The sequence below is a fragment of the Cynocephalus volans genome, chromosome 2 (genome assembly GCF_027409185.1).
Source record: "Cynocephalus volans isolate mCynVol1 chromosome 2, mCynVol1.pri, whole genome shotgun sequence".
NCBI classification, from domain to species: Eukaryota; Metazoa; Chordata; class Mammalia; order Dermoptera; family Cynocephalidae; genus Cynocephalus; species Cynocephalus volans.
The window spans coordinates 227,413,804-227,426,193 of NC_084461.1; the positions used below are offsets into that span (position 1 = coordinate 227,413,804).

The 12,390-nt window shown below is 54.4% G+C and overlaps 1 protein-coding gene across 3 annotated transcripts in view; it reads right to left on the reverse strand.

Annotated features, from left to right (window-relative positions):
- Positions 1–12,390, reverse strand: part of LDB3 (LIM domain binding 3) — a 57,625-nt gene that overhangs the window by 21,500 nt on the left and 23,735 nt on the right. Inside the window, exon 9 of one of the 3 annotated variants that reach the window (XM_063085055.1) lies at positions 1,818–1,979. The exons of 1 other annotated variant lie outside the window; for it this stretch is intronic. In XM_063085055.1, the coding sequence (XP_062941125.1) occupies positions 1,818–1,979 (162 nt within the window). Of the gene's footprint in view, positions 1–1,817; positions 1,980–7,486; positions 8,228–12,390 lie in introns of those variants that run through there. One more of the 3 variants, XM_063085049.1, reaches the window with a different exon arrangement.

A 12,390-nucleotide genomic window follows, 5' to 3' on the forward strand; every position in this document is an offset into this window, starting at 1 on the left:
AATGAAGCCATTGTCCCCCCTCCCTGGGCCTACCTGCCCTTCCCTGGGTAGATCCCCATGCTAAGACCAGTGGAGTAGGGGCCTAGATGGAAAAGGGACAGACAGTGTTCATGGAGTGCCCAGCTTCCACTGTGACTGGAACAGGGCAGGGGTCAGTGGGTCTGACCCAGACTCTCCCACCAGTGGAGGATGCTTTGCCAGCCTGCCAGGGGCTATGGGTCTTGTGCTAGGGACTGGTGTTGGGAGAGGAAGCAGAGTCCTCCTACATCTGCTGAGAATTCTGAAGCCATGCTCCGATGAGAGGCTGGTGTGTGCATTTGCCTCCCATGGGCTCGAGCTCCATCTTAGCCCATGTGCAAGGAGGGGAGCAGCTTGGGCTCAGAGTGTGACCCCTGATCCCTTCTGCTCTAGCCCAGTGCCCTCTGGACCCCTCTGCAAGTTCCACCCAGACCCCTACTGTCTTGGCAAGGCAAAGGGAAAGAGGACTCACCTTGCTGAGAGCGTCAAAGGCTCCAGGAGCTATGTGGTGGGCAGGCCCAGGACATGAAGGGCTGGAGCCTGATGCTGGAGCCTGCTTGTGAGCAGGGCTGGGGACCTAGGTGTGAGGCTATATTGCCCATGGGACCCCAGTACTTAGACCTCCCCCATCCAAACTGGGAAGCTTCTTCCCCCTCAACAACAGGGACATTTCTTACACTCTTCAAAGTTTCTTTTTTGTGCAGGTAGCAAGGCCATTATGCACAGAGATTCTGGAGGGGAGAGGGGAAGCAGCTTGCTAAATCCCACTGCTATAAAACAACTCCTGGAGGCCCAGGGCCATGCTCACCCCAGAGGCTTGAGTTGGGCTGGAGAAAGGCCAGGCTTGGTACCATGTGGGTCATTGTGAAGTCTGGTGGTACAGGATAGCAGATAGGCCACTTTGTCTAAATCAGTCCCACCTCAGGCTGCACCATGGACCTATGCACCCTGACCCAGAGAGGCATGTCCTCCCCAGCAAAACCCTGGGGTAGGGAGCATGGGAGGCTGGGGAAGCCGGGCTCGGACCCCAAATGCCAACTTATAGCTCCAGGAAATCCAGAAAGAGAGCTGGGCCAGCCCAACCTGTTGCACTACCTGGCTGCTCCAGAGTGGCCTGTCCAGTCTCCCGCACCTCCCCCTGCCTTAGGTCTCTACCTTGCTGGGTGTCCAGGAGGGCTGGGTGGGGTGCAGGAACTCAAAGTACTTGTGCCCTTTTTACATGCTACGTGTTTTATGTATATTTTTTTCTCTCTCGACCCTGTAAATATACATATGGTGTTAAACATCTTTAACGGATGAGGAAATTGAGGTTCAGAGAGGTTAAGTCACTCTCTCAAGGTTACAGACAGTAAGTCATGGAGCAGAGATTTAAATCCCATGACAATGGGTGCCCCCGGAGTTAACATGCTTCTCCATCAAGAGAAGAGAGAGTAGAAGAGAGAGTGCCCAGCTCAATGCTCCCTCCTCCATGGAGCTGTCCTCGATTTCCCCAGCCCACAGGGACAATTTTCATTCTCCCTAATCCGAGTTCCAGGAACTAGGACTTCCTACACAATCCCTCTGTTACCTAACTCTGTGTGTGTGCGTGCCCCTGGGGGGCCAGGCAAAGTCCCTGCCTCTGTTCTCAGCCACAGGCGGTGCACGCCTCTAAAACACATCTTCAGCTTCCCTTCACACTATGCACTGAGCAATGCTTCCCTTCGGGTTCGAATCACACAGCTGCTGACAGATGGACTCAGGCTGGGGCCTTTCCTGCCTCCCTTTCCCGCAGTCAGGGAGGGCACCTATGGGCCAATTACCTGGGACTGTCCGCAGGGCTGGAAGCAGGGGCTGTGGCAGAGGCGGTGGCAGCATGGGCAGTGGCCATGCTGGGAGAGGCAGCAGCGGGCGGCTGGGCAGAAGCAGGCAGCAGCGGGGTGGTGGCCTGGCTGGTGCACACTGGAGCATGCTCAATAGGGGTGCTGATGAGGCGGGACCGAAAAAGACAACAGGTCAAGGGAGCCTGGAGACCTCTGCATGGGGGCACATGGCCCCAGGGAAGTGGGCTGGTGGAAGGTGCCCTCCTACAGCAAACAGAGCGGGATCCTCCAGAAGGCGTGTCCTCCAGGCCCAGAGAAGGAGCACTTCCAGGATCCAGGGAGAAAAAGCTCAGACCACAGGGAGGGCCTGAGAACATCAAAAAACATTCTCAATCCTGGAGGGATTCTCCCCTCCGCAGTAATTTTTCTGTACTTCCTAATTCTCATTCTCAGCAAAACACAGTGCGGTGGAAGAGTAGATTGAATGATCAACCCAGGTTCTCCCCCTATCCTGCTTTCCTTTTTCTTCTGTCCTTCTGCATTCTGTCAGGGGCACACATTGACTTTGGGAGGGATGATTCGGCCAATAAAGCAGAGACAAGATACTTGAGTGTCAAGGGCTTGGGCTCTGGAGTTGTGGGAACCCGGGCTTTAGGCTCTGAAGGACTCTGGGCATGAACAGGATGTCTGGGAGATGGATGAAAGCCACCATGCCAGGCATCAAGGTTATCAGGACCAGAAGCGGATGGGGTATTCAAGGATAGAGGCCCCTGTGCCCCCTTTCAGGGTAAACCCCTTGGAAGTGGCAGGACCCCAGTGTTCCCTATGCCCATAGTGAGGGACCAGGCAGACCTGACACAGTCCAAAGATCTCTATGCCACCATGTGGCCTGGAGGTCATAGGGGGTTTGGCAAACATCCAAGAATGACATGGCCCTGAGCACCTGCATACATGAAAGTCCCTGTAACTGGGAACAAGAGAGGTGATCACTGTGCTGGAGCAGACCAGCGTGACCAGATGGGATGGGGATATCCCAGAAGATGCCAGCACAGGTGGACCATGGCCAAGGACCAGGTGCCCACACGCCCCCACCTCAAGCATCTTTGCATTCTGTAAAAACCTCCTCCCCAGAACCTTTGCAGGAAGACAAGAGCTGTCAGAGCCTGGGTGGATGGGATTAGATTTCTGTTAACTGAGAAATGGGGCAGAGAATAAAAATTAAATTATAGGAGAGCAAAGAAATGCACATTCTTTGCTCTTTGATTTGCACTTATATTTGCAACAACAGCAACAGGATAAATGTGACTGCTGCAGGTGGAAATAAATCCACCCCCTATACTATGTAATTCATTCACGGCCTTATACTATGGGCCAGGCATTGTATCTCTAGTTCCTCACAACAGCCTTCTGATGTGGATTTTATCCGCTCTATTTAATGGATGAGGAAATGGAAACAGAAAATAAATCGCTTGAGGTCCTAGAACAAAATGACTGAGGGTCATTTTCGTTTGGAGATACTAGTACCTCGCAGAGGAAGAAAGAAACTTCTTGTGATCAGCCAAGTAGAATCTCTCCCGGAGAAAAGGCACTATTCTTATTAGAAATAATTAGAATAACAATGCTTCCCTCTACTGAGTGCTTACCATAGTACAAGCCTCAATATAAGCATCATAGAATACCCCATGACCCCATTTGATCCTTTCAACATCATTTTAAAGAGAAGAATCTGAGGTCCAGAGAGATTGCGTCTCTAGCAAAACATCACACAGCTGCCAGTGGGAGAGAAAGGCTTGAGCCCTAATCACTACAACACTTCTCAAACTTTCATGTGCACACAAATCTTGTTAAAATACAGCTTCTGATTAAGTAGGTATGGGGTGGGGCTGAGAGTCTACCGTTTCTAACAAGCTCCCAGGAGATGCTGATGCTGCTGGCCCGTGGACCACACTGGAAGTAGCAAGGTACTAGAGAAGTTTGCCTGGATAGGAGTGCAAGTGGCTGTGAGCTGTTTACCAAAGCACCGCCCCATTGTTTTCCTCCACCCAGCAATACTGATAGCAGAAAAAGTGCAAGAGGATCAAGCAGGAACAGAGCTGCAGAGGTGTGGGTTGACAGCCCCATGGGAGGGAGCTCCATTCTCCTCCATGACTGTGTGGGAAGCATCTGGGATGGGCAAGGGCAGTGGCCACATCCTGTCCAGGCCTTCCTGGCTTAGTGGTGAGAGAGGAGGCCTTGGGCAGCCCAGCTCGCAGGCAGGCAGCGGTGTCTGGCCCTAGCTCTTCCATGAGGTCACTTGCCCACACTCTGTGAAAGAACCTTGCTTCTAGAAGCCATGCCTGTGATGTGGCTGCCTCAGAGAAGTAGCTGCAGGCTCTGAAGCCATAGCGCTGAGCTGGCTGCTCAGACCCTCCTCACAGCCTGGTCAGGAATGGCCTGGGAAGGCCCAGGCTGACATAGGACACTTGTCTCCTTGCTTTGCCTCTCCCTGGCCCTATCCCATGCTTCCAGGGAACTCCTGGTTGCCGAGGACACTGCACAGGACAGGAGTGATGAAAAGGTTTGGGCTGGGGACAGTATTCTGCAGGACAAATAGGAATTGGTTTTGCCTGTATCCTTTGCTCCAATTCACTGTCAGACCAGCTTACCTGCTGCTCTCTCCAGGCACAGCCCCCAAAGAACCCTGGATTCCAGGGGATGATGTTAGAGCTGGATGATGTTAGAGCTAGATTGTTTCCTAGGACACTTCACCATCGACCACAGGGCCAGGATGAAGATCAGTACTAGGTACACACGGCATGCACCTGAGCCTGCTGCTTGGTGTTCTTGCTGAGTGGCGTCCTTTCTAGGACCTCTGTCTGCAGACACCAAGCAGCCAGGGCTGAGGGAAGGTAGAGGAGGCATCTGAGGGCATCCTGGAGGATCTCAGGTTCTTGGTCCAGGTCAGCTCCTGCCTGAAGTTCCACAAGCTCCCAGAAACCCCAAAAAGGGGACATCAGAGAGCAAGCACTGCAGAGAATTTACTTAGCCCTGGCTTCAGTCCTAAAGACAGTGCCTTTGGAATCACCCCAGCCTGGTCTAGGATTCTACAGTTACCTCCAGCCTTGGCCATAATTCACTTTAAACATCTAGGAAAAAAACCAAACCAAACCAAACCAAACTAGACTCAAATGCTCACGGCTGCATGTGGGAGGGTGTGGCCAGAAGGAGAACCACAGCCTGGCTATGTCCCCTTTTCAGCTCGTCTCTTCCCTACACCTGGTCAGCATCCAAGTGGAGTGTACCAACCCTGTTCCCTTACCTGTTCTGGTAGCCATTGGTGGTGGGAATGGTGACATTCGATGACAATAATATTGTGTCTGGAAAGGATGGGGATGGTATTGATGATGGTGTTGGGTCTTGGGGTTTATGGTCACTGGGCTCAGGTTGGAACTGTTGGTGCTGGTGGTGTTGTGACTGGTATGCATGGTGCTGAAGGGCTTGGTTGCCATTACTGGGGTAATAATGCTAATTAACTGTGTTAGTTAAGAAGTGGAGTATGAAGAACTGTTGATTGAATGGTGACAGAATATTGGTCAGGTGGTTGGTCTTGAAATTGCTCATGCTGAACCCACCTAGTCTACATACCATCTCGTGGACTAGTGACTACCTCTCAGAGGAGCCCTGGCCATGTCACTTTGCAGCAGTGCTACACGCCGTGCAACTCCAGGGCCCACGTTGACATCGTGGTCTATGCGAATGATACCCTGCAACTTTTCCTAGTTCCACTCTGGACTTCAGAATACATTCAAAATCCTGTAGCCTGGTGGCTTTGATCCGGACCACCACTGACCAATACATCCTCTGCATTCCCTCTTTCCAGCCAGGGTGATTCATTCGGGGTCTGGGACACCCTTCTTCTCATCAGCACCTCTCCTTCTGCTTACAGTGCCTGTCCAGGCTTCCCTATCTGCACACGCCCCAATCCGAACCATTCCTGAAGATAAAATGCACTGACCTCTTCTTCCCAGAAGCCTTCTCTGATCCTTCAGTTGGAGGGACACGCCCTGGCCCCAGACCCCACATGATCAACTTTGCATGGTGGTCACAGCCACATTGGCCCTTTCTGATTCCTTTAGCACCCACAGCAGCCAGGTGCCTCGACCAATGCCCACAGACATGGATGCTGAATGGGGACATCTCTCCTGCTTACACCGAGGGCTTTACATGGCTCCCTGGCCTGGAGCCACCCAAGGTGCTTCCACACAGAGGCTTGGGGTAGCCAGGAAGGTACCAAACAGACTGGAAAGCAATTACAAGCCTTCTAGGGCTTCAACCAGGTGGCTACAAGAGGGCTCTGACGCGCTGTGGGCTAGGCATGGGGGTCTGAGAGCCCACCAAATCTGAATGCTTGGCTCTGGCCCTCTGCCAGCCTCAGGACACCCACTGCCCAGGAGCTCTCTCTGTCTGGCAGCCCTCTGCCCCACAACCCACCGTTGGGCCTTGCAAGGCCTCAGTAAAAAATCAGCCAAATACATGTGTGCTTCAGGATGCCTAGATGAAGGCAGGTGTCCAGGCAGGTGTCCCCCTTTCCTACCACCAACCCCATGGGTCCCCCAGCTAGGATGATGCCTACCTGGCCCTGCTCTGACCCTTCTGTCAGACTACTGGAGGCAGGAAGAGGTGGAAGGTCGAGGTGGAATAAGCTGGAGGGGGGCTTTAGGGAGAATCTCAGGGTGGGAGGAGATGAGAGAGCAGCCTCCCTGGCCAGCACTTCCAGGTGGGGTTACTAAGGTCCCTAGAGACAGACAAAAAGCCTGTGGCCAGGCAGCAGTGAGAACAGGGCAGGGGGTCCCGAGAGCTGGGCCTTAGCATCAGCCCTTATCTGCTAAGTGCTGTTGCTCTGTTCTCAGCCTGTGATTCCTTGCAAGCAAGGGGACCAGGCTGATAGATAGACAGGTGGGTGGGGTGCCAGCTACAGGCTCACAGCTTGCAGGACATGAGCTGCCAACTGGCTAGGATCTTTTCAGCCACTGCTGTCCTGACTAGTCCTTCCTAAATGCTCAGGACCAGGACAAGGCCACAGGGGAGTGGGGACTGAGAACAAGACCCAGTTGGAGGCCTTCCCCACCCTCCCACCCCTTGAGCAAGATGCTGCCAGGTCTGCCTTCCATCTCCTCTCCCCTGAACCCCAGCCCCAGCCCCAGCCCCAGCCCATGGAGTTCCCCTGGGAACATCTGTATAGTTCAGGTGTTCCTACCGGAGCCCTCTTCTCACCTCTTGGACCAGGACTGATCCCAAGTAGCCCCTTCCCAAGAGAGGGGCTCACAGCATGCTTTCTGATGGGGAGGGATGATGCTTCAGCCTACAGGTTGCAACTGCTGTGTGTGTGAGGAGAGGCAGGGGGCTTTTGGGGACCCCCGATCCACACTGCCCTGTAGGAGGCTAAGGCTGCCCACGTGGCCTCAGCGTGGGTTCCCACCTGCCATCTTCCCCTGCTGGCTCTGCAGCCCAGGTGCAGGGACCTTGGGGTAGGAAAGGAGTAGTGAGCAGAACTGTGCTGGGTCCTGGCCCTGGCGGGCACTTCCCCGTCCCTCTTCTGTAGATGCCTGTCCTCTCTCGGTCTCTGACACTGCCCTTGCCAGCCCCTCTCACACAGGACGCATACAGGCACAGCATGACTGGGGCTTGGCTTGGTTCACTTCAAATCCTCTTTATTTCATAACAAGCATGCTTATATGTACAGGAGAGAGAACTATGGAGCCAGCACACACAGTACAGAGAGGAGGGTGCACATCCCAATCCCATCACAGCCGGGAGGGTCTCTGCCTCATCTACCCTGGGGCTTCCACTTTCTTGGCAAAGAGTCCTGTTCCAGGCTGCCCTGGGCTCCAGAGGGCAGCAAAGGAGCCATCGGGGCCAAGGAGTTGGCCCCTTCCCAGGATCCTGATCTACGGGTGACTTGTTCCAAGATGGCCCGAGGCCAGGAGCTGAGGGTCGTGGGAAACTGAGCAGGGCCCACCTTCCATCTCCCTTGGCCCTCGGGTGTTAGGCTGCAAACCTGGCCACGTCCTCTCTGGTCTATGGCTAAGGCCCTGTGCAGGGGGGCAGAGGTCGGGCTATCTGGGGGCTGGGAGAGGTGTAGAGCTATGTGGAACTGGGCCTTGGCCATCAGCTCTGGGGCGGGCAGAGGGCAGAGTGCTGCAGCTGGCTAGCAAAGGTGCCCCCAGCCCAGCTACACATTGTCAAGCATCACCGTGGGGCTCACATGCCAGATCTGTGTGGGGGGAAGGAGGGAGTCGAGGCTGCCAGGGGTGGGGGGAGTCCAGGCAGCCTTTTAGCTTTTAACATTAAGGATTTGGGCCGAAAGGCCATGGTGCCAGTTGCGCAATTTGGCAAAACGTGGGCCGTTACGTTCCGTTTCAAACCTTTCCCTGTGGCAGAGAGAGAGAGAGAGAGAGAGACAGAGAGAAGAGAGAAAGAGAGAAAGGGGTTAGGGGATGTGTCCACCATTCCCCTGTCTGATGCTGGCGCAGGAGGCATGGGAGGGAGGATGTGGGCTGGGAGAAGCTCCGCCATCCATGGGGTACTCTCTAGGTGGTCAGGCCTGGCTTGGGACAAGACCAGAGTCCAAGGGGCCAGGATGGAGGGAATGAAACCCCTGCCTTGAATGAGTGGGGGGCCACAGAGAAGGGGCCTCGCTAGTGGGCCTTGAGGGCAGGCTGGGCAAATGGGCTCCCTGGCTTGTGTGGTTAGGGCTAGGCAGGGCTGCTTTGGCTTCAGGCTCTCAGGACTGAACCAAACAGGTGGGCCTAGCATAGTCTCTGTCCCCTAGCTGGGCATCAGGAAGTAGGAATGCCTATTGCCTGTGAGGGCAGACCTGTCACCTCTATATACTGCCCTGTCCTTGCCAACTTTCACTGTCCCCATGGAGAAGCCTGCACGCACCACCGACTGCCCCTGCCTGCCCAGGCCTGAGCACAGCTCAGGTACATGCGTGTAAGCACATACACAAACACACATAGTCACAAGGCCACTGTCACAGACATAGAGGGCCAGGACTTTCTACCACTTCCCACCAGTGCAGCCACTGGGGACTCAACCCACAGCCTGCTTAGCTGAGGACACAGTACAGAGCAGGCAAGCAGCAACCAGAAATGTAGAAATGGAGGCGGGAGTGTACTCAGGAAAAGCCAGGGCTGTAGACACCAAAATCCTAGGCCCTCCAGGCTGGAAGGGCCTCTAACATCCTCCAGACCAGAGGTGCCAACTGGTGGCCCAGGGGCCACATCTAGCCACAAATGCAGTGTGTTTAACCTGTACAGTGTTTAAAACTTGATTTAAAAATTAATTGCTCTATTCATACCATGGGATGCTACTCAGCAATGCAAAGGAATGAGTGGACTATCGGATGAATCCCCAGGGAATTATGCTGATTGAAAAAAGCCTGTCCTAAAATGGTCACATGCTGTACGACTTTATATATATAACATTCTTGAAAATGACAAAACTATAGACATGGAGAACAGATAACAGATTGGTGGTCGCCGGAGGTTAAGGAGGAGGTGGGCACCAAAGGGAAGGAAGTGTGGCTATAAAAAGGCAACGTGGCAGGTACCTGTGGGGACGGCACACTCTGTGTCTTGACCATATCAGTGTCAACATCCTTGTGATATTGTGCTATATACTGTCGCAAGATGCTACCACTGAGGGAAACTCAGTAAAGGGTTCATGGGATCTCTGCTATTTCTTACAACTGCACATGAATTTGCAATGATCTCAAAATACAAAGTTTAGTTGAGAAAATGAATTGCCAGAATACAAAAATCAGGAAGATCAACTTTAGGTCTTTAAAGATTGGAAGATGGGGCAGTACTGGTCTTACATTTCTGCATAGTAACAGTCAGCAGGGACTGCTTCCCGTGTCCCCAGATTTTCCCACATCTGCATTACCTGACCACCTCGCACACGAGCCCTCGAGTCCTGCATATTGGGTCTCTGTGTAGGACTGTTTGACAAAAGGTGCCCACTGCTAACATATTTGAAAACCACTGGTCTAGCCCAAACTTTCCTTATACCAAGAGGAAACTGAGACCCATAGACATTCCATGAATGGCCTAAATCCACACAGAAACTCAGTGGCAGAACCACAATCTAAGTGCCAGGAGGCTTCTTCCTTTGTCACACCTGCCTCTCTGAGGTTGGGGTGAAGGGGTGAAGACGGCATAAGCAAAGGCCCCATGGCAGGGCACATGCAGCCCGCTGATAGCACTACAAACAGTCGTGATCACCCCTAGAGACCAGCGAGGACAGGGGCACAAAATCAGGCACAGCCAGTTTGCCTGTAAATCATCAACTCCAGCAAGACCATGGTCGCTGGGTGACAGCTTGTCATCAGTGCTCAGTGACAGAGTCAGGGACAGTCCTGGAAAGTTGGCGAGTCTCGTGAGCCTGCTCTGCTTGGAGCTGTTTATAAAATCTCAGCTAGACAAGAGCAAGGAGAGGCTGGCCCAGAGAGCGGGGGGCGGGGAGGGGAGCACGGGAAAGGAAGACAGTCCTGGGCCTCTGGGAGGGCTGCCCAGGTGGTGACACCTGGGGCTGTCCTGGGCTCTCCCGTAGCAGTTTTCAAACTCGCTAGAGTAGCAGAACACTGGGGACTGAAAATCCACAGACAGCATGTGACAATGTTTGTTACTGCCTCCTTACAGGTCCCATTTGAGGGAGGGTCCCGGTAGCACAGGGGAAGGCTGTGGGAGGGCAGGGGCGCAAGCGGCGAGCCCTGGTGGCTGCACCATGGAGATGGGGTTTGGAAGGATTCTTCCACTGTTTGAGGAGGGGTGAGCGATGCAGCGCTCACCTTCAACTCCTCTAGGAATTCGTCACTAAAACCAGCATTGTTCCTTAACACTTGGGAAGGAGGAGAGACATGGAGTTCTTTAGCCAGGTGAACATCAGAGAAATACAGAAACTGCACTTGGCAGCTGCCACAGGCAGGCAGGCGACGTCTGGGTTAGGCACTGGGAGCCTCCAGGCTGGTTCCCCCCAAGCCTCGCCGGTTCGAGCCCTGCCTAGGACAGAGCCAGGCTCGCCCCACCCCCTCCCCCATCGTGGCTGCCCAATAGGGACCAACCTTTTGAGCATCAGGGCCCTGGAATGCCTTCCTGATGTCAAAGGAAGCTGCCTGCGGGGACCTCTGTGAGATTAGAGGCTCAGCTTTGGGGACGGAGGCGTGATTCTCACTCGGCTACCTCGGACGGAAGCTGGGGAGCCCCAGTATCACCTGCACCTGCTAGAGTAGCTCCCGTATGGGGACAGGCAGGAGGCTGATGTCCAGGCCAGCCTGGACAGCTTCCTAAGGTGGGGGGGGGTCTTTCCTGGGAGGGCAGCCAAGCCCACAGCTGATGCCTGGACTGTCCAGGCCCATCCCTCCACCTCACCTGTAAAGACAGGGACCCTGGAGATGAGACTCTGCCTTGGGCTGGCCAGCAGGTGGGCACTGTAGCCTCAGCGGGAAGCTACGTGCTTCCAGCACCAGAGACACCACTGGGAGCCAGGACTCGAGAAGGGGGGAGGACTATGAGCTGCATTGGGACTCTGTGGGGGCAGTGACACAGGTGAGGGGGGAGTTTGCAAGGTCTGCCCGACAGCGGACTTGCACCTGCCCTCGAGGTCACTGGTGCACCTGCCTGGTACCTTACACTACTCACTCAGCATTCCCACCAACTCTCTCCCAAGCAGCGCAGGAAGGAGAAAGCACCTTTGCATGGGTCGGAGACTGCATAGACTGTCACCATGCACAGGCTTGGCAAACTCAGGCTCTGCTGGAGTGAGATACTTGGAAGCCTCTCTGTGGAATCTCAGCCTATGTGAGAGGCCCTTAGAATCCTCACTGGGAGTGATGCTGATTTGGGAGGAGAAAGTGAAGAAGGTGGTGACTGCTCTCAGCCAACAAGATGGGCCAGCAAGATCTGCAGTGCAGCTTCTTGGGCATGGGGCAGACAGGAGTGTGGCTCAGCCCCCTGGAGTGCAAGATCCCAGACCAGCCTGGACCCAGAGTGGGACAAACATGCTGCCTTCTGCTCAGATGGCTACTCGGGCGAGCTTGGGGCCCCAGACACGATCAGTGGCCACAGTCACTCCTGTAGGCTTTAATCACAGGTAGAACTGAACCTCTGTGTCCACTGCAGTCCCGCTCCTGGGCTCGTGGGCTGCTTGGGATTCAGTGACATGGGAGGCTGTGCCCACAAGGACAACCCTCCAGAAATTAAAGTTGGAAAAGGGAGAGGACCCCCTCCGGTCCTGGCCAGAGGCTTGCTGAGTAACCCAAGCCTCCACTGCAGGGCCTGAGACCCCAGAGGGAGGGGCTGAGAGGGAGACAGGGTCTGTGCAGGGAAGCAGCCTCTTCTTGGGCCTTCTTTCCAGATTTCCCCATGATGAAACCCTATGGTAGCTAGGTAGCCGAAAGCTGCAACAGAATTCTCAAGACCCTCTGCCTTTTGCTGCTGCCTGAACTAAGCTCATGGGGGGCTAGGCCTCTGGGGGCAGGACTAGCCCCCATCCTCACTTATCTGCAAGACCAGGCAGAGCAAGCCTCAAG